The sequence below is a fragment of the Cygnus atratus genome, chromosome 11 (genome assembly GCF_013377495.2).
Source record: "Cygnus atratus isolate AKBS03 ecotype Queensland, Australia chromosome 11, CAtr_DNAZoo_HiC_assembly, whole genome shotgun sequence".
Taxonomy (NCBI): Eukaryota; Metazoa; Chordata; class Aves; order Anseriformes; family Anatidae; genus Cygnus; species Cygnus atratus.
In genome coordinates, this window is record NC_066372.1 from 8,435,694 (window position 1) to 8,455,495 (window position 19,802).

Below are 19,802 nucleotides of genomic sequence, written 5' to 3' on the forward strand. Positions count from 1 at the left end.
GTATTTCAAAAACAGTTCACATGACCCCAAAAAGAGAAGTGAGTAGAAAGTAGGAAATTTACTGGCCTGCATCTTTCCTATCAAAAATAAAAACAAGGGGGGGGAAAAAAGCCCAAACAGTTAAGATTTTTATGTCAACATACATTAAAACATTTATTCTATCAAAAACATTGATGTTTTCCAAGATCTCTCCAAGCACTGACATCTAAGGACAAAATAGAAAAAAGTGGCAAGAAAATATTTCCTAATATACATTGATACCACTGAGGGTTTGTTTGTTTTCTGTCCAAGTCATTATCCTTTAAAATATGCTAGACATACTTCATCCAACATGCAAAAAAAAATTGTATACATCCGTATAGACCTGTGGGAGAATAAAAACGCACTGCTGGTGATTCCTCTGTTTGCAGAGTGAACACCAAGTTACACAATGGCAACTGTATCAGATGGAGGGAATTCCTTCTGAAGAATCCAGAAATCCTTGCATGAGAAAAAATTCCTTCTTGAACTCTGAAGTACACCCAATGGTACCTTGTTCCCACGGTCTTTCAAGAGTGCAGATCTTTCAAAGGGTGCACGGATGGATGCACCTATGCTCATCTGGGTTAGTGACAGACATCCTACTGCCACACTAGATTATCAGCACTATCATACTAATAAAGAAACTTTTAAGAGAATCTCATGGCACTATTTTGAGAGACAGAACAAAAAGTATTGTTGCATTAGATCTGGTCTATAAAATGACTGCCTCTGACAAAGTTACTGAGAAATAGACAAGATGACCTGCAAAATGCCAAGCTTACATTCTCCTCTCTGATTAGTACACCTGAATAAGTGAACAAAAGTCTCTAATTGTAAATCCTCCACTACAGAATGATTACAAGCCCAGACCCTACAACTACAATACCCAGACTATACTTCTTGACCATTACAAACCAGTTAGTTTTCTACCATTCTAAAAGTTACTTTTCAAGCATAATGGACTTGCTGAAGAATTTACTCATTTTTACACGAGTTAATCACAGAAAACTGCATTCGTGAACATATTTCACGGCTTGAAAGATTTATATACTATAAAATAATACAACTGGAAGAGATCTTAAGAGCAACCTACTTCATCCCACAGCTCTTGGGCAGGTTTAATCATACCCTGTCAGAAATGATGTAGGCGTGCTGCAGTTTCATTCAGAACATTGCAACATCTTGAAGTTAGAAGAAGATTGCAAATTATGTGTTGGTCTCTAACATATAAAATAAAAACCATTTAGTTGTTAAGTGTATAACTAAAAATCTTAAACAATCAAAAAAATTGAAAACAGTAGAAACACTCTACTACAGTAAAGCCAACTAATGCCTATTTTTGTAGCATCACTTCCTATTCACTTCTACTTGTAATAGAAAAAGGACCTCTAATACATGCAAAACACTTTTCCATATAAAATGTAAGGATGATTATTCATTTTGTTTAACACACGCAAGTTTAAAAGTCAGCTTTAGTTTGCACAGAAGTATCCTTTTAACTAGGATGTACGACAGACCTAGAACATATGCTGCTTGTTATATAGGAGAAGTCAGAAGAAAGTCAAACACAGTACCACTGCTGATCTAAAAGTTGCTCTTTGTTTTGAAATACTCCACAAAAAAGCAAGCAGAAATCTTTCTTACAAGGCAGTTAGTTTACAACACTAAAATAATTTGCATGTTAAAGTCTGCTCCAAAAAATGAACAAGTCAAGTATTTTAGCCAGCTCTTTTTTTCTCCAGTTTCGCTAATAAAATTTCAGCTTTCTAATTCAATTCAAATACATTTCAGTTAGCCTACACTAAGTTGTGCTGACTGTTATTAACAATAACGGCATAGAAAGTAAAATTTAATTCTGAATCATTTATTTTTCAAGTATGCCAATGAGATATTCCTCACAGAAACACGAATCAATCTGAATATGAATTATATTTCTGAAGTGAGTTGGCACATGAAAAAACTACAATAAATGGCTTACCCTATTTTAAGGAATGTTTAGCTGCACATTATCAGAAATGATCAGAGCAGAACCATGCAGCTGTAATCTGAGTCATGTTTTACGAACAAGGGAATACAAACAAGACAAGCAGCTGGAGCGGCCCCATATTCACTGATGCACATCTTTCTCCCTACAGCTATGAGGGCCATTTTGTCAGGCAGGATGAAGCAGAACAAAAGTGGCTCTGAAAGCGCCGTTACAGGCATCCAGATAACTACATATAGATGTACAGCTAAAATTACCAATTAGTTTACCAATTGGCTGCAACGGATTCGATTGGTTTGTAATTAATTCTAGTTACTGGCGCATACAGCAGGACGGTTGGCGCCATCCCTTTGTCCTACTGACACACAATACCGGCGCACGGGGCTCTGGGGTCTCGGACATCAATACAGCTCTCTAGCTTACCTGCGGTACTGCATGTAGCAGATATACCCTGTGGTGCTGAAGCAGTGGAAACTCGTACCACTTGAGAAGGTGCTGACAAAAAGGAACCTTTATGGGGTAGAGTATGGCTGCACTAGAGTCAAAACAATTTTAAATCCCATTATTTTTCAAGGTCATATCTATCCCACACAATTTTTAAAGAACCAGTTCAAACTAAAAAAGAAAGCAGTACTGTTAAAAAACAACAGTTAAATGAAAAATCAGTGACACACAACCAAAAACACACACAATACAGCTCCTGTTTCCTCCATCATTCTGATTCACAGTCCTGCACATTAAAAAGCTTTTTTCTGTGCTTTTCCTTTTCTCCAGTTCTCAACCATTGCTTCAGTTTTTATGTACATATATATATTTATGTTGTGCTTCTACACTCTTCAGTTGATCATATTAATGCCTTTCCAATCAGAAAGGCTCTATAAATAGAATAGCTGTATCAGAATAATCCTGTATTCCTGAATCGGAACCATCTTGACTTGGGTCCTAGCCAGGTCGATTATAGCCTTTAAAACCAGAGGTTCACTTTGCTTGGAAATCATGCAGCTGCTTTGAAACTTCATCTTCTCCACTTATCCTCCTATTCTCAAACAAGGAAGGGGAAAAGATATAGAGAGAAAAGCACAGAAGATAGCACGTTTTTAAAGTCACTACAATTTAAAATTGTAGAAAGTGTGAGAGATGAACTCAGTCACCACATCTGTGCTGCAGCTTATTCTCATGGTTAGAAATGCACATTTTACTTTACAAATTAAGCATGCTTTGTTTTAATTATCTATGCTGAATATTTTAGATTATGTATTTAGCAGAATAAATTCCATTTTCATGTACTCCAGTACATTTTTAGCTGGCAACATAGGTTCCTTCTTTCTTTCAATTTATGTTTTTAATGTTAATCAGGTGTTTTAGTAATTTAGTACAAAATAGCTTCCCTGTAGATTCCTTTGTACTTGGAACTACAAGCACTTAAAGCCAGCTCTGGGTTAGATTAAACAAAGATGTATGTAAATATATGAATATTTATGTATATAGATATCTGAAGGGAGAGTGTCAAGAGGATGGGCCCAGACTCTTTTCAGTGGTGCTCAGTGTCAGGACGAGAGGTAACGGGCACTGAAGCATGGGAAGTTGCATCTGAAAACGAGAAAACCCTTCTGTACTGTGAGGGTGACAGAGCACTGGGACAGGTTTCCCACAGAGGCTGTGGAGTCTCCTTCTCTGGAGATATTCAACACCTGCTTGGATGTGTTCCTAAGAAGTGTCACTGCTATGGAAACAATCTTCCTCCAGATGCCAGAGGACACATGCAAGAACTTAAAGCACACAACTTATTTACACAAAAGCAGTATATATGTTATCAAGCACAAAGGGCCAGGAATGGGATCATCCAGACTGCCAGTCTGAAGAGATAGTGGCTTTCAGTAGCTGGCTATCTATTCTAAATCTGCTCTAAAAACGATAAATTATTATCCTGAAATATCTCAACTACTTCCATCTGTGAGGCTGAACGCCTAATCACTACCTGGTTTTCCTATCCTTTACCGTTAGCTTCAATGATTTTGATCCATCTGCAGAAGATGACAATAATGAAAATTTAAGTGTCCAAAAAAAAGGCAAGAGGAACGGTCACAGAACAGATTTTCACTTGGCATTGGCTGTCACAACACAGCCACGAGGTATTTATTTAGAAAGAAATATACACATAACTCTTCCTAAACAACTTCACTCTAAGAAAAAGAGTATTTTCTTTAAAACAAGATAGAAGCAGCAGACTGCCATACTCCTGACACATTCCAACTGCAGAGTTAGACCTTCTCAGATAATTTGAGAATGTTTCAAAATGTATGTTCCATAAAACTCTATTGATCTGAAAGACTCAGTCTTGTGAGAAACATAAAAAGAATTATACATGTTTTAAGACATAAATCACTGTCTTAGGCTTTCAGGGAAACTCAGAATCACCTTGGTTTTACTGAATAAAAAGAAAAGATATTCTGTTATACAAAATAGACATTACTTCATGCTGAAATTCTCCTTCTAACAGGAAATGTTCCCCTAGATGTTCAAAAAATGAAGACACCTGTACAACCAGGTATTAAATCAATACCCAAAATGGTTATGAAAGTGACAGAAATACAGTTAATAGATGACCCCCCTGATAGAGCCATAATTACCATTGATAAGAACTTAGGTGTAGAAAGCAAGAGATGCTGAATAAACCATAATTAAACAAAAATAAACAAACAAACGAACAAACAACAACAGAAAAACGTGTATTCTGCACAAGTTTGGTTTTGCTTCTGTTTTTTCAATTCCTTTGGAAAGCAAAGATATTTTTTCCACTCAGAGTCAAAGGAAACCAGGACATTCTAACAAGAATAACGTATCTAAACAGAACACTCAGAGACCTGCGTACAGGAAACAAGATGCTTCATAACCCTTCTTGGGACACCTTTCTTGGGACTTGCAGCGCTACAAGGAAAGAATGGAAATTCACGTATAACAAATCATTTCTCCTCAAAAGTCAGAAGTAACAAACTCAGATTCTGTATTCTGCCCCTACCACCACTTCCCTGGAACCAGGTACATGCAGCTAGAAAACTGAAATGTATGAAAAGAAATAAGTAATATAAAACCTTATCTTCCAAAAAGTAAGATGGACAGGGTTGAACCAGCTCTTATGAGTGAAAATGCAGTCAAGATCTGGTCTGGATCCACTTGACCATTATACTGAATCTTTGTAGATTCCTTTCATTGAAGTTAGGAAAGCCTTGGGTTTTTTTCTACCTTCAGCTCCAACACATTTAGAAACAGTTTTATTTTCTTAGCTGTCTTGAAATCCAGTAATCAGCATGGATTACTACGGGTCTCAGTCTGCACGCAAAGAGATTGAAATCATAAGAATTAGCATATCCTGAACCAAAACCAGCCCTCACGAAGCATTCTCAGTAAGAGCCCCTAATGAAAGAAGTTCCTCTCTCCTTCAGGGAGGCCTTCAATCAACTGAAACTATGGTAAATCACTCACAGATATCCCCCTGCTTGGAAGGCCTTCACTAACATTGTTTCAGCCGGTTCTTCCACGTAACACTGTCTTACAAAATGTCAAGACTTAAGGAAAAGGCTTTATCCACCTCTTTACAGTATATCTTGTACTTTTCCACTTTGTAGGAGGGCACAAAAATCTCAAGAAGAATAAAACTTTTTTAATTGAACTGTACCCAAGGTGGACTGATTTAACAATGTATGTAAGCATTACAAACACGGAGCGAAACTATCCTGCTCAAAATCTTGTACAAATATACAAGTAAAGGCTAGGTGGAAAGAAAAAAGCTTGTACAAGTATTAAGTAATGTCAAACAAATTTAAAAAGAACATTGAACTAAATTTTTAACATCACGAAATGCAACTTTTCTGAAGCAAAAAGCAGCTGAAGCCATTAATTCATCATAGGAGAAAAAAAAAAAGACATCCGTTAAATTTCAAGTAGTTGAGAATCTCCTAGACTTAAAGTATCCTTAGCTACTGGATCCAGTTGCTCAAACTCTATCACATACACACACACGCATACACACTTTATGCATATATATAACTTCTCCCCGAAGCCAGTTGCTGAGACACCTAAGACCATCAATCAATCGCAGCAGAAGTTCTGTTGCATTAACCAAAATTCCACTGGCAATGGAATCTGCCTTATTCCATCCCCAGATAATTTGGGGCTTAATTCCTTTTAGGAGACAGAAAGAGATGCAAAGGGTACTTGGCATTACTAGTATTTTTGTGCCTAAGCTCACCATCCAAAACTACAAAATGCTAGGCAATAAAATTTCATGTAAAGATTAGACACAGAAACCTAGCTAACATATAAAATATCCAGAGCATTCACATTTTGAAATGCCCAAGGTTATAGACAAATCTATTAGACATTATAGCTAATCACTGTCACATCTATTAGACTATAGCATCACTGGACAAACTGATTCATGCAGAGAAATACTTAAACTTGAGGATCCTTTATTTCTTTCACAAATAATTGAATGATTTTCATTATATCTTTAAAAGCAAAGCAACAAAGCCATATCTATGCATACAGTTTGGGAGTTCTCACAGTTAAATCAATAGCAAATTACCACCTACAACAGTGCCCGAAGTTGAGAGAAAATACACACCACCACTGCTGATCTTACACACACTTCCACTGTTTGTATCCTTACCACAAATCTTTCGTCTGCATTTTCAACCACAAGCAGCCACTGGAGCCCTTTCCGATTTGGGAGCATCAAACATTATCTCCAGTGACAACATAATCAATACAACTATACCAACTGTAACACTACAAAGGAGCAAAAAGTACAGAATCAAAAATAAACACCTTTATACTGGGTTAATGTGAAGGTTTTAAATGCCTGAATTTGTCACATTTTGTTTTTACAAATATCTTTTAATATGACCTTCATACAACTGCAATGTTTAAATAGAACAGCACGTGCCCATTTGACCAAGACAAAGTTAAGGAGGTATCACTTAGAAGTTGAAATGTGAATTGTTTTTTATATCATAGATTTATCTCAATAGAAAGGATTTTTCAAAGTCCTTTAAAAAAACTAAGATTTAACAAACTTAACCAGTTTGGATCCTTATTTAATATTGTTTCTCACGTGTTCAGCAGTAAAAATAAAAATAGTACTTCACGAAAAGAGTTAACAAGATATTCTGCTAAATAAGTTTGAAAAGTAAATAGAAAAATGTAGCAATATGGATTTCTTATTTATCAAAATCCTCTCAGTTCTTTACTTACAGCAGAAATACATTAAACCATTTTCAATTGAGCTGATTTGTCTGTTAGTATTTTTTTGGTAACATTTTAACCAACAGGTATTTTTTACACACTATAAAAAGTTTCAAAAAAAAAAAGAACATAGAAGTAAAGCTATTCGGTTCTTATTTGTAGCATGAGCTTTAATGAAAGTTTGTAAGCAGAATTTTCATCTTAAAATATTCAGGAGACCAGTACTGCAATACTGAAAATGAAAAAAGCCTAAGAATGACCTGAACTCCTCCTGTGAGAAGGGGGGGCCGAGTACTGATCTACATTTAACAGCAATCTTTAAGAGAACATGTCACAAACAAAAGACCATGTCACAAATGAATATTCCAGCTGCTCAGTTAGGGCACGTTCTTTGTGCTAAAAAAGAAAACATCTTTTAAAAGTAAAAGCAACACAAATGTGATACAAGTTTTACAACATCTAACACTGGAAACCCTTGTTTACTCATTTTTGTTTTTTTTTTCCACCCATGTTTCGCAAACAAGTAATCTGATGCCCCTGGATACACACATCATCGTCCAGTGTCTACGAAAATGAAGACTTTCCACTTAGGCTATGTAGTATCTCCATCCGAGAACAGATCAAGTAGCATGATTAAAATGCTGAATGATATCTAACCCCTAAAATATGTGATAATGATACAAACACACTTCTGTTCTTTCAGTCACAGAAGTTTAAAATGGTAATCTAATTATAATGCAAGGCTGACTGATTTTCTTAAACCAAAAAAATTCTTCAGAGAAGTTTCCTGAGCAGGAAGACAGTTCAGTAACAACATGTTAAATTGTGTTAGAGTAACCAACGGTTTGGAAGCCTCTAGCTACTGTTCAGTTTTCAAACCTGCTTTCAATGAAACGTACTTGCACGCTCATCTCAAAGTCAATTTGGCTGTGCCTGATTACAGTAGAGAACTAGATACATATGATAAGAAAATGGTTTACTTAAATTGATATAATTTTTTTACAGTGATTAGATAATCGTTTCCAGAATGTTTTAAGTTTTCAGCTATGTTTAATATGAAAACCAAAAAAATCTTATCTTTCACAATTCTTTGAAAATGTATGCTTCCGGCTTCTACTAATGCTTGAAACAAACTCCATTTCTAAAACATAAATTATATTTACTAAATGACAATGGTCTTTCTATGGATCTACTAGAAAGTCATCATAGCCTGTGCATGTTTTACATCTTATTACAAATACAGGTTATCCAAAATTAGGAAAAACACCTTACATCCCAACCAGATATTGTCTATGCTTGACCACTCATCACTCTCTTATCACCACAGAGTGAATTAGAAGAGTGATAACTAATTCACTGAAACAAGGGAGCAAGGCATAATTAAGGACTTAACATCAAGCCAAAGAATGGGAAAAAGGCTGAATCTCAACAGTGCCACCTACAGTAGGAAACATGATGGGGGAAAAAAGGAAAAAAAAATCAGCATTCAGCTGGAAAAAATAATAAAATGAGAACTTAATAAGACAGATATTGATTTAATTAAAAAACTGAGATCTAACAACATAATTATATATCATTAAGTTTTATACACTTTAAAATTAGTCACTGCCTAAGATGAAAGCATCTTCTTAAATCTAAGGAAATATGCCATCAGTTTTACTATTTACAAGCCTCCATTATATAAATGCATGAAATAACATACTTCTGATGCTCTAATTCCTTACTGGCTTTTTTGTAAAGAGTAAAAAACAGCAGTAGGTGTCATTTGATAATAGGCAGAAAGAACAGCTGAAGGCTTACCTTGCATTCTACTACACTCTGATCCGATTCACATGTAACATAGATTTCATCAACTGCCCGTCTAAGATTGTCAAAAAGAAATGCCCAGTATCGAGCTCGCAGATCAACTTTTCGAGGCTGTCTTGTTTTTGTTGGGCTTTTGTCAAAGTTTTTATCTCCAGCTGCTGCTGTTAATTTACAGTCTATGGTAGTGTTCTAAAGAAACAAGATACAAAGGAAAAGGAGAACAAACAGATGTACAGTAAGGGGTTGGGCTTCTGTGCAGTGCATTTTTTCAAACATATTTAAACATTTGTAAAGAAGACATTTTTCCACTGAAGACTACAGCATCCCACTGATTTAAGTTTTTACAATAAACTTTTTCATCTTAAACAAATGCAACCGGTATGTAGAACCACTTGGTTTCTTTAACATTTTAACTTGACATTCACTTTGCATAACACATGATATTCTCTTTTGCAAATCATGAAGTTACATTTTCTGACTACATACATACCCCATAGTACTTACTGTGACAAATACGTACATCCAAAAATGAAATTAAAATTTTACTAATAATCAAACCAGCAATGTTCCATCATAGTTAAATTACTACCAGGGCATCACATACAACTTACTGTTTTTAAGCTCTCATTCTAATCTGTGAGCAGTAACATCAGAGAAATGCTTGTGTGGCTAGCCCTTTGATCAATATGTTATGGCTACACTTCAGAGAAGATGCCAGCAAGCACCGAATGAGTTACAAAGGGAAGCTTTCCTACTTGAGAAGACTACTTGCACGAAGATTTCCACTCACCATACTGCTAACACTGCAAGCTCAATTCAACCCTTGCAAGTGCTGTGCCACTGAATCAAGCTGCTTCTATTTATGCCAAGTCTAAAATTGTCCTCATGCTGCTCTAAGTTGTAATTTAACAGCTTTTCCTGCAACAAATCTGTTGTTTGATTTTCAGTGTTAATATGCAGGCTAATTGATTTAGTACTACTTTGCTGCACAGATGCTGAGGACTGCCAACGTGCTAAATGCTGTGAGAACAGAGGGAGAGCATCCAACCGTCTGCATGAAAGCTGGCATAGAGAGGGATCACAAATACCTGCTTGGAGGTACCGTTATACCACTTCAGTGTTCTGTATCCGTTCACCTTGTGTCTTCAGCTTAGTCACATGGAGACAGTTACTCCTTGACAGATACGTGCTGTCACCCATCTACAAAGCATATGCCAAACGATTCTGAAGCACACCCATTTGGCTGAGAACACCAAAGCAGACCTTGGTCCCATGACACTGAGCTTATTATTGAAATTCTCTCCCATAACAACAAAAAGGAAAAGCTAACACGCCAGAGAAGAATCTCCAGGAAACCCAACATAAATCCCAATTGCGTACCATTTGTGATAGAGGTATTGTATTAACCACATAGCTACAGTAGTCTGCTTTTTGCCTGTGTGTGTGCAGGAAAAGATGCAAATAAAATTAGAACATCAGGGCAAATTTACCCCTATTTATCATCTATAAAAGTAAACTGCAATGTAAGTTCAAGTTTCCCACATACCCAAAGCAGCACTGTGGAGGTAGTCAGAAGACACAAGGTAGTCACAGAAAGCTAATTAACTACAAAGAGAGAAATGAGAAAAGATTCCTCCCTCCTCCAGACTCAGCAAAATAGGCAGGGGAGTATATTTACAAACCATTTCCTTCTCTAGTACTTGTTCTAGTTTACTTTCCCAGATGGGAAGTACTTCAGTACTCCTGTTGTAAAACAAGTCTGAAGCAGTTCTAGTTTATGGCTGTGGTCAACCTGAGGTCCCACCACAGCAACCAGTAAAATTATTTTGCAAGATCTGACACCTTGCTGTGTTTCTACTAAAATACCGAAGGACAATGAGAACAGTAAGAACAGCTGAATCACAGAACATTCCACCAAACATCTGAGTCACTCTAAGTTCAACCCTGTACCAGAGAGTCAACTCTCCAACAAGAACTCAGAATGAGGTACATATTCACTAATTGGTAGATTATGCATTTTCAGAAGCTGTGACTCCAAAGCCCCTGCAGGAGTAACTCTTCCCTAATTTGAAACAGGAGAACTTATGCCAGCAGAACACCTTTGACAAGATACAAACCACCAAACTACAAAATCTCTTGTAAACAAAATCGTGGAAGCAGGAAAGCACTGAGCTGGTGCTTAGGCAGTAAAAAGAATATTTAAAATTCCCGATGCATGTCAGTTCTAACACTATGCATTTGAATTTGTCACAGCCTGGCATATGCCACTCAATGAAACAGAAGGGGACTTTGAGACAGGAACCCAAATCATGTCCAATGTTTGCCACATCAGTCTCCAGATACTCCATGAAGATCAAACTCCAAAAGCTATTTTCAAACTTAACTAAGTTTGACTGGCACCCACTTTACTGAAATGCAAGCCATTGCTAACTCAAATTTAAAGAGTTACAGCTGACGATAACAAAGACTACTTTTACCATAAAGACACAACTAATATTTTATATGGACTGCTATATTCTGTACAAATGTTTAATGCAGGCACCAAACACTACCAGGATTTCTGAGTTAATCTACACATTGTTCAGCAGAATCTTTACCTTCAAGCATCCTTCTGAATGGATGGCTTATACAGACATGATCTAGCAGGCCTACCCTGATGCTTGTCCTCACTAAAGCAACAAAACCCACTCAAAAATGGCATAGATTCTGATAGGCTAGTTCATACTATCTCACTTGCACTAATAGTTCAAAAGCTTCAACTGCAGAAAAGGTATGCTGCTTTTTAAGTTAAAAAACATGGGGATAGTCTTCCTCACATCTCAAGTAACTCAATGTGGATGAAGAAAGTGATTAAAACTAAATTATTATTTTTCCCCAAAATAATTTCACTAAGTTGCCTTGGAGTTCTGTGAACTATCAAGTGTGTATTTATTCTCAAGATGCCAAAATTTATTGAAAGTAGACATGCCAGCACCCTGGTGAGAGGAAGATAAGGTTGACAGGATCATATGAGAGAGTTTTTGTACATTTATGTTCTTGAGCCTAGTGTCCCATTTGTACGTAGAGGAAAATGAAATCTGAAGGCTCAACAAAAGCAAAAAAAGAAGAAGAAAGCCACCATTTTAAAGCAGTATTCAGTGCCTAAAATACAGTAGAAAAAGAAGTGCTGGATGCCAAATTAAAGTGCCAAGATACACAAGCACTCAGCAGTCCATTTCAAACCTCAATTGGGCCTACTAGGAATGCATTATGTTCCTGCAATATAGCTTTAATACAGCAGTCCCACACAGAGCCACTGACTAACAATAAAGTATTCTTTTGAAAACGCAGTATTGACGTAATCACAAATGACTCAAACAGATGGAACTCCCACTGCGTAGCACGTTACTCTTATCCAAAAGGTTCTGTGAGGGTAAATCAACTTGGAGCCCCAACCACCTCATTAAAATCCCACCTTCACAGAACAAGTAAACTAGGACAGAGTGTTTGTAAGATACTAGTAAGAAAGGACGGACAAGTTGCTAAACTAATCTGGGAAGTTAACATGCGTATGTTTTAAGGATGCAAACATCCCTACAGAAGCAGAACATCCTTTTTCAAAAAAAGAGACCTGCTTCTATGTGCTATATTGTCAAAATCTGAAAGGCTGGCTCAAAACATTTGATGGCTGAAGACATACTAGCAGCTAAATCCATTAATCAAAGAAATGTTTAAAATATTAAACACGAATAAATACCGAGGTATTACTTTATTAATATAATACAACTCTATCACTCACACAGGAAGAACATGAAGAAGCACCATTTCTCCTTGATACTCATCATAAAGACTTGTTTCCCAGTTGGAACTCTCTGAAATTTTACTCACTTGGCCTGATTTTTTTTCTTCCCAAAATAGTATACACTGAAAGTTTAAACAAAAACTTCTCAGCCATTAACACATGAGAAAATAAAGCATTTCCTTAATTTAGGAAATTTGGCAGAATGGTAGCCTTTGTATAAGCACCACACTTACAGGAAGAATTAGTTGATTGTTGAACTGCACTGGACTTAAAATAACTTTACTGTCAAAAAGCCACACACCCAGAGGTTAAGAAATGCCAAAAATAAAGACTGAGGAAGGCAGTGTAAATTCTGGCATTTTAAAACTTTGGAATGCTTGACTTTGCAACTCATATCCTTTGAAAATACAATATGTGCACTTTTGTATATGTATTATTCAGCAAATAACGCATCAATGGCATCAAAAATCATTTTTATGTTGTAAATTTTATGTCATAATCACAATGAAAAATGAGCAGGTACCTGTTTTGCAGTCTTGTGTGTTCCTTGAGTCACCCTCTTTGTTTTTCCGCCAGCCTGCCATTTGGATTTTCCTATGGGAGAAGCATTTTTCATCAAAAATAACGCTTTTCATTAGATACAGCATTCTAAAATGCACATATCACATCTTGTAATATACTGACATGGGCACAATTAATAAGTTTAAAAGTTCATAAAATTTTACATTCCAAATATATATTCAACAGTTCAGAATGAGGATGATGCTAGAATACACACAGAAAATGAAAAAAAAATGAAGTCAAGAACTACAGACTTCATTCAACAAGGATAGCCTACTTGCAAATGCTCAGTGCCACTGAAAATCACATCACTGCAACAGAGACGTCAGATACAATACCAGTTTTCCATATAAATTTTAAAGTCTGCTCTTGAATGACTGTTTAATAATAATGAGATGTTATTACAGAATTAAAAAAAGGGATATCTTTCTCAGAAAATAAAAATAAAATCATTCACTTTTTCTTGAACTGTTCGAACAACTCTACCAGTAGATTAAGATATTTTCTGCCAAGAAAGATGGGGAAAAACAAAACTCAGTTCAGATTTAGTTCACTTACATTTAGGTAGGCAAAGAAAGAGGGAAAAATAAATAAATAAATAAAAATATTTCCAGAGCATGAGACCGTCTGCTCAAGATCTCAAATTTATTCTCAAAAGCACTGGTCTGTTGCTTATATGAAATGCACTTAACAACTATGCTTCCAAGATCAGTTTAAATGCCCACAGTTAGGATGATTTCAGGTCTCAATGTTGTCTGGGGCAATTTCTTAACTTATTAAGAGTTATCTTTGCAAGGCTCTAAATTTCTGTTAGCCTGAACCAACATGACACACTTACATTTAATCTTCGATATCTGCTCAAGGGTAATTTCCAAGTTGGTTTGTTTGTTTTATTTTGTTTTTTATTCCTCCAACACAAAAATCAGAGCATTCAATTAACAAAAATATGAGCAAGACAAAACACTAACTATGACAAGAGTACTCTCTAGCACTGATCTAAATAAAAGTTTCAAGATTATTTAGCTTGATGAAGCCAGGCAAATGAATGAACTAATTGAATACAGTCCCTTCACAGATCACAGAGATCATTCCTGAATTTCAGAATTGTTCAGTTCAGTTTTTAGCAGTACTTAGGCCAGATTCCCTAACATAGTCCAGCTGTTTTACATTACACTGGTTATGTAAAGCAGCTGTAAACCTGTTTTAATCAAGCAATTGTCCAGCTGGTTTGCATCACTGGCTGTTCTACAGAATGAGGCCTTTAATTTTAAGGCAAATTAAAAATTATTTGCTTGATAATGAATTTTTGAAATGCTACATTAGCGAAAACAACAGGTACAAATTAATATATTGAGATCAATTTAGCATCATTCAGGAAAAAAACGATTCAGCTACCAAATGTATTAAAACTTCCTATCTACTAAAAAGCTTGAACTGTGGACCAATTCTATGTCATGGTTATGAGAACTGAAGAATTTCAATCACCGAAGTCTCTACTCTGAAATAATTTACATTCTGAAAATGTAAGAGGTGCAATGCTTACAGTTGAGTGCAAAGGCACACAGAACTTGCAGTGAAAAGACTTACAAACAAATACGGGTGTGTCAGAACTAAAAGAGGACAGATGGATAAAAAAAGTTACTGTCCCTAGATTCTACAAAAAAAAAAAAAACAACACAAAAAACAATCCATCATCTAAGAACTGGGAAATGTCTGAACAAGTCACCTGTAAAGATAAAAGCAAGTTTTCAGGCACTTTCTATGTAAGGCATACATGTAGAGACAAGAAAACTCACATAAACAGCGTGCGTTGCGGACTTAAAAGCAAATAATGTGTGGCAAGGACTAATTTTTCTTAAACAACTTCTTCAATGTACGGGCCAAGAAGTTCCATCTTTCATCAGCAATCAGAGTTCCAAGCTTTTCCCTCTTTCTGCTAACAAATGCCTCTGGTTATTAGAAGATTACTTCCTTTCTGCTTTTGTCCCTCTATATTCACAAGCAGTGACAACACAGGAGCGCTGTTCGATGGTTATGGGTATATTGTGTGTAACTGTACAATACCAGCACTGCTAGCCGAGGCACAGGGATGCAGCGACATGTGAAGGGCATTACCTATTAGGCTTTTACTGAATTTTAAGGAAAGAACAATAGCGACAAAAGATGATCATCTCATTAGCTATTAAGTTGCCAATATGAAATATATAAAGCAGCACAGTTTTGAAGCATTCAGGGAGCCAGACGTATTTTATACTTGAAGTCCATTTCCTCTGTCTGGAAATTAAATATCAAACACACCGGGTTTACGATTTGTGAAGACTTCCTGTCACAAAATGCTGAAGCATTAATATCTCCCAAAAAAGGCTACCGATAAACTATTTTCAAAAGCCTTCTGTTACACTAACAATCACCCCTCACATCTCTCTTCTTTTTCGATGAAAGAAGTGTGAAAATCAGGTTTGTATTTCTTAAGAGCAGCCATTTCTGTTCTCACTGAGACAGACATATCTCTGTTGTTTCAGTACCTTTGTTTATCATCCGATCTTCAGCAGAAATTATAAAAATGTTCAATTTTCTTTCTTTTCACCTCTCTGGAAGAATCTGAGGACACAACTGGGTAATGAACCATTCTTTTCTTTCCCTCCAGTTCTTACACAGGGCATGAGCAATGTACTTTGTCACCTCTCTTCCTCCATGTAAGGAGCAAGGTCTATACTGCAGGACTAGTCCTACATTTCACCAATCTGTACTCCGCAATCTCTCTTACTAGCTCCAGCTGATGCATTTTTCCATCCTAAGAAACATTTTTGCAAAGATGAGGTGTGGATAAGACCTGGTTGTCTGAAGTTCAAGTAATTGAAGTTCACATCAAGTAAGATGTTTCCCTGGAGGAAGCAACTGGATGATACTGATTACATTCAACCCCTTAAATGAAGAAACATATTGAAATGTATAATATTGCTATAAATCAGCTCTTCTTAAAAGTTTATATAGTAAGAAAAATTGTATTTACAACTGTACAATGCAAAAAAACTGGAGAAATTACTTTCAAGGATGGATATAGTCAAAACTCTCCATGTTTTTCCATCCCAGCCTGAATTACAGCAATGAATTTTGCATGGAATTTTTTTTAAACAAATTACTGTCACAGTCTCATCCAGAATATAATTGGCCCAGTATTCACGTAACAGCAACTAGACTGTATCCCATTCATTTCAACAAAGTTCAAGGTCTGAAACTAAGGAGTCTTAAAGAATACCTTTCCCTTCACATTATATTCTGCCAGTTACAGTCAGGTCCAACGTTGCTAGCGCTTACACACAAGGCTTTCAGTCATGACTCGTATACCTCCTAGCTTGGCCAAAGACAGCCAAGTTTCATCTCTTTCATCACACACTGCAAAACCTACTTACTGCACCAGGCTCTTGCTAAAGGAGTGGATTATTCTGCAGGCTCTCTAAAGTGTGCCAGGTACCTTTCAACCAATAAAATGTGTTTCCTTACACTGAAATGCCTAATCTACAAGTGACTTCTATGTGTTGAGAGCCAAAATGATTTCAAAAAAATAAGGGAACAGTTACAAATACAAGATTTTCCAGTTTTTGACACATCCCTTAAGTTATAAAGGTACCCTACTTTTTGTTAACATTTAGATGTCAAGCTTCTGAGACATTTTAACTGTCACTAATACCATGATTTAGATTTTGTAAATAAAATCTGTGTGTGGTGCACAGCAGCATGCAGCACCTCAGGTTTCATGCTGGGCATATCAAATAATTTAAAAGGAAAAACTTCTGAAGTCCTCCACCAGAATGATCACAGCTTTCCAAATAGGGCAAGATACAATAGGTACCTGTAATGGGCGATTTGTGGCCATGGGTTTGGAACGCCAATTTAATTTTCGAGACAGAATATCAGGCTACTGTTTTTTTCACAATTGTAATAGCACACAAAGTCAACTGCGTTGTTAGTCCATCCAAAAACACACAGTCTGCTGCAGATTGATGAATTCTGTGAAGGAATACCTTAAATGCAACAGATGAAATGTGTTATTGTTCAATACCTCATCTAAACTGTTGTCATCATGTTTTGAGGTGGATTTTCTCATGTCATTGATCTGTATTCATAACCAGAATTTCAGATCTGATACAAGGGTGCATGCTGCTCCAACACACGTTACGGAAGTGCTACCTACTGTTCCAGAAACTTCCCTCCTTCTTATGGTATTATTTCTTACTGACAGGAATTATGTATTTCCCTTAAGGAATTAGAAGGTTTGGATTGCAATTCCTATCATCATTCCCCTCTTATCCATGAACTCTATGTAAAATGCAGAAGTCTTTCAGTGGAAAAGTTAAATAGCAAGAATACAAGCAAATAAAGAAATCAAATAAGCAAGGATACACAAATAGAACAAATGAATCCAGCAATTTAATAAGCCTGTGTAACACTAACTCTAGCAAATGGCCATATCTTCACTGTTCCTGCAGAAAAAAAAATCCCATAATTAGTAACAGTATGTAATATAAAATGTTAAATCTTACACTACTGCTGCCAGTGCAATATCTCTGAATATTACAAGCAGAAAAAAAACAACACGAAGACAAAATTCTGCTTTGCACATAAGTTGCAGGATCAGCTGAGGCTACCTGAACCTTTGGCCTGATTTACACAGCCCCTGAACAAGTACGAACTGTCCTAATTCATAATATTGATGTATTGTTCCTCTGGGACAAAATAAATATTGAAAGATCAGCATAAAATGAATCAGAGCTTACTGACACCGACATATGTGCCAAGACAAGGGTCAAGAGACAAAGGATCTGGCTCTGCCAGGCTCTCATTAGCCACAAGTTCCTTTCCACAGGGCATTTTTCCATCAAGCAATTATCACCACATTCTTTGTGCAAAAAGCTCAATATATGATTTACTGAAGTAATTTTAAAAACAAGAATGCATCACTGGCAAAAAGTTTAAAAATTACAGTGGTGCTAGTAGGCTCAAAAGAAGGAAATGATTATAGCTACCTGAGTTTTAATGTCACACACAACTATTTAAGGGCAATATCTAAAAAAAAATAATAAATCACTTTTACTTTCTTCTTCATGCTGTGGAAGAAAATGTTATACTCGGAGCAAACATTCATCTACAATTCTCATTCACCAATTTTTCAGGAAAAAGTCTTCCTTGAAACTATCTACAAGAATACTACAAGCAAGGTAGAAAATGTAACAGCCTAAACAAAAATTGAACCAACTCACAAGTAGCTCAAACATACTCTATGTTCCTTTCACCTGTACTCATTCACACTGCTACCTTCCCCAAAAGTAAAACGTACAACTCAGAATCTATAAATACTTTAGGGCCCAATTCTGTTCTGCTTAAATGAATCACAGAATCACCTAGGTTGGAAGAGACCTCCAAGATCACCAAGTCCAACCTCTGACCTAACACTAACAAGTCCTCCACTAAACCATATCACTAAGCTCTACGTCTAAACGTCTTTTCAAAGACCTCCAGGGATGGTGACTCAACCACTTCCCTGGGCAGCCCATTCCAATGCCTAACAACCCTTTCGGTAAAGAAGTTCTTCCTAATATCCGACCTAAACCTCCCCTGGCACAACTTTAGCCCATTCCCCCCCCACCCCCAAAAAAGAAGCACTCACACAACCCCTGAGAATCGGCAAGAGCTGTTTATTGCCAGGACATCTTGCAGGCAAGCCCGCGGGATGTCCGTGATGTTTGGTGGCTCCAAGCTAATGCCTGCGATGGAGCCTGAGCAACAAGTAGGGGGCTCGCCGGGCACTCCTGTGATGCTGTTGGTGCTCTCGGATGGAAGAGCACAAAGACATGCCGCAGTAGTCCCAGGTCTCTTCTGGCCGAGGTGGATCCACTTCCATCCGTTCCTCCACATCTGGTGGATCCAGCTCCATGGGCTCCACGGTGTTGAGCAGGAGGCTAAGCCGGTCCTTGCCCGGGACTGCCCAAATGGGATGCCTTCCGTCCGGAATGTTCTCAGGCCAAGGTGCTGAACCAGGGGGTTGTTCAGTCCCACACCTCAGTCCCATGCCACTGTCGGCTTGATTTTCATGAATGGGTCCGACGGTGCCGTCTGGTTTACAGCCATTACTGGGTCCAGCACTGTGCTCCGGACCATGGGCACGCCTCTGCTCCCTGCAGCTGTCTGCCTCATGCTCCCGCCTTCGCCCCACATCACTCCTATGGTAAGGCCCAGGCCCCCTGTCGCTGGGTGTCTGAGGGGCCGGCCTGCTCCCTGCATCGTTGTGGTGCCAATGGTACTGCCTGTACCTGTCTGTGTGCTGGGCGCCACAGGTCCCTTGGGCACTGGTATCTCTTGTGCCACCGGAGCTATCCCTCCACCCACGACACATCTGCTCAGGTG

The 19,802-nt window shown here is 37.3% G+C and overlaps 1 protein-coding gene across 7 annotated transcripts in view; it reads right to left on the minus strand.

Moving 5' to 3' along the window:
* The window catches only part of SCAPER (S-phase cyclin A associated protein in the ER), a 230,997-nt gene that overhangs the window by 130,300 nt on the left and 80,895 nt on the right, over window positions 1-19,802 (minus strand). For all 7 annotated transcript variants that reach the window (XM_035553931.2, XM_035553934.2, XM_035553933.2 and 4 more), the window contains 2 exons: window positions 13,360-13,430; window positions 9,050-9,244 (listed from right to left, as the gene is read on the minus strand). In XM_035553931.2, the coding sequence (XP_035409824.1) occupies window positions 9,050-9,244; window positions 13,360-13,430 (266 nt within the window). The remainder of the gene's footprint in view (window positions 1-9,049; window positions 9,245-13,359; window positions 13,431-19,802) is intronic.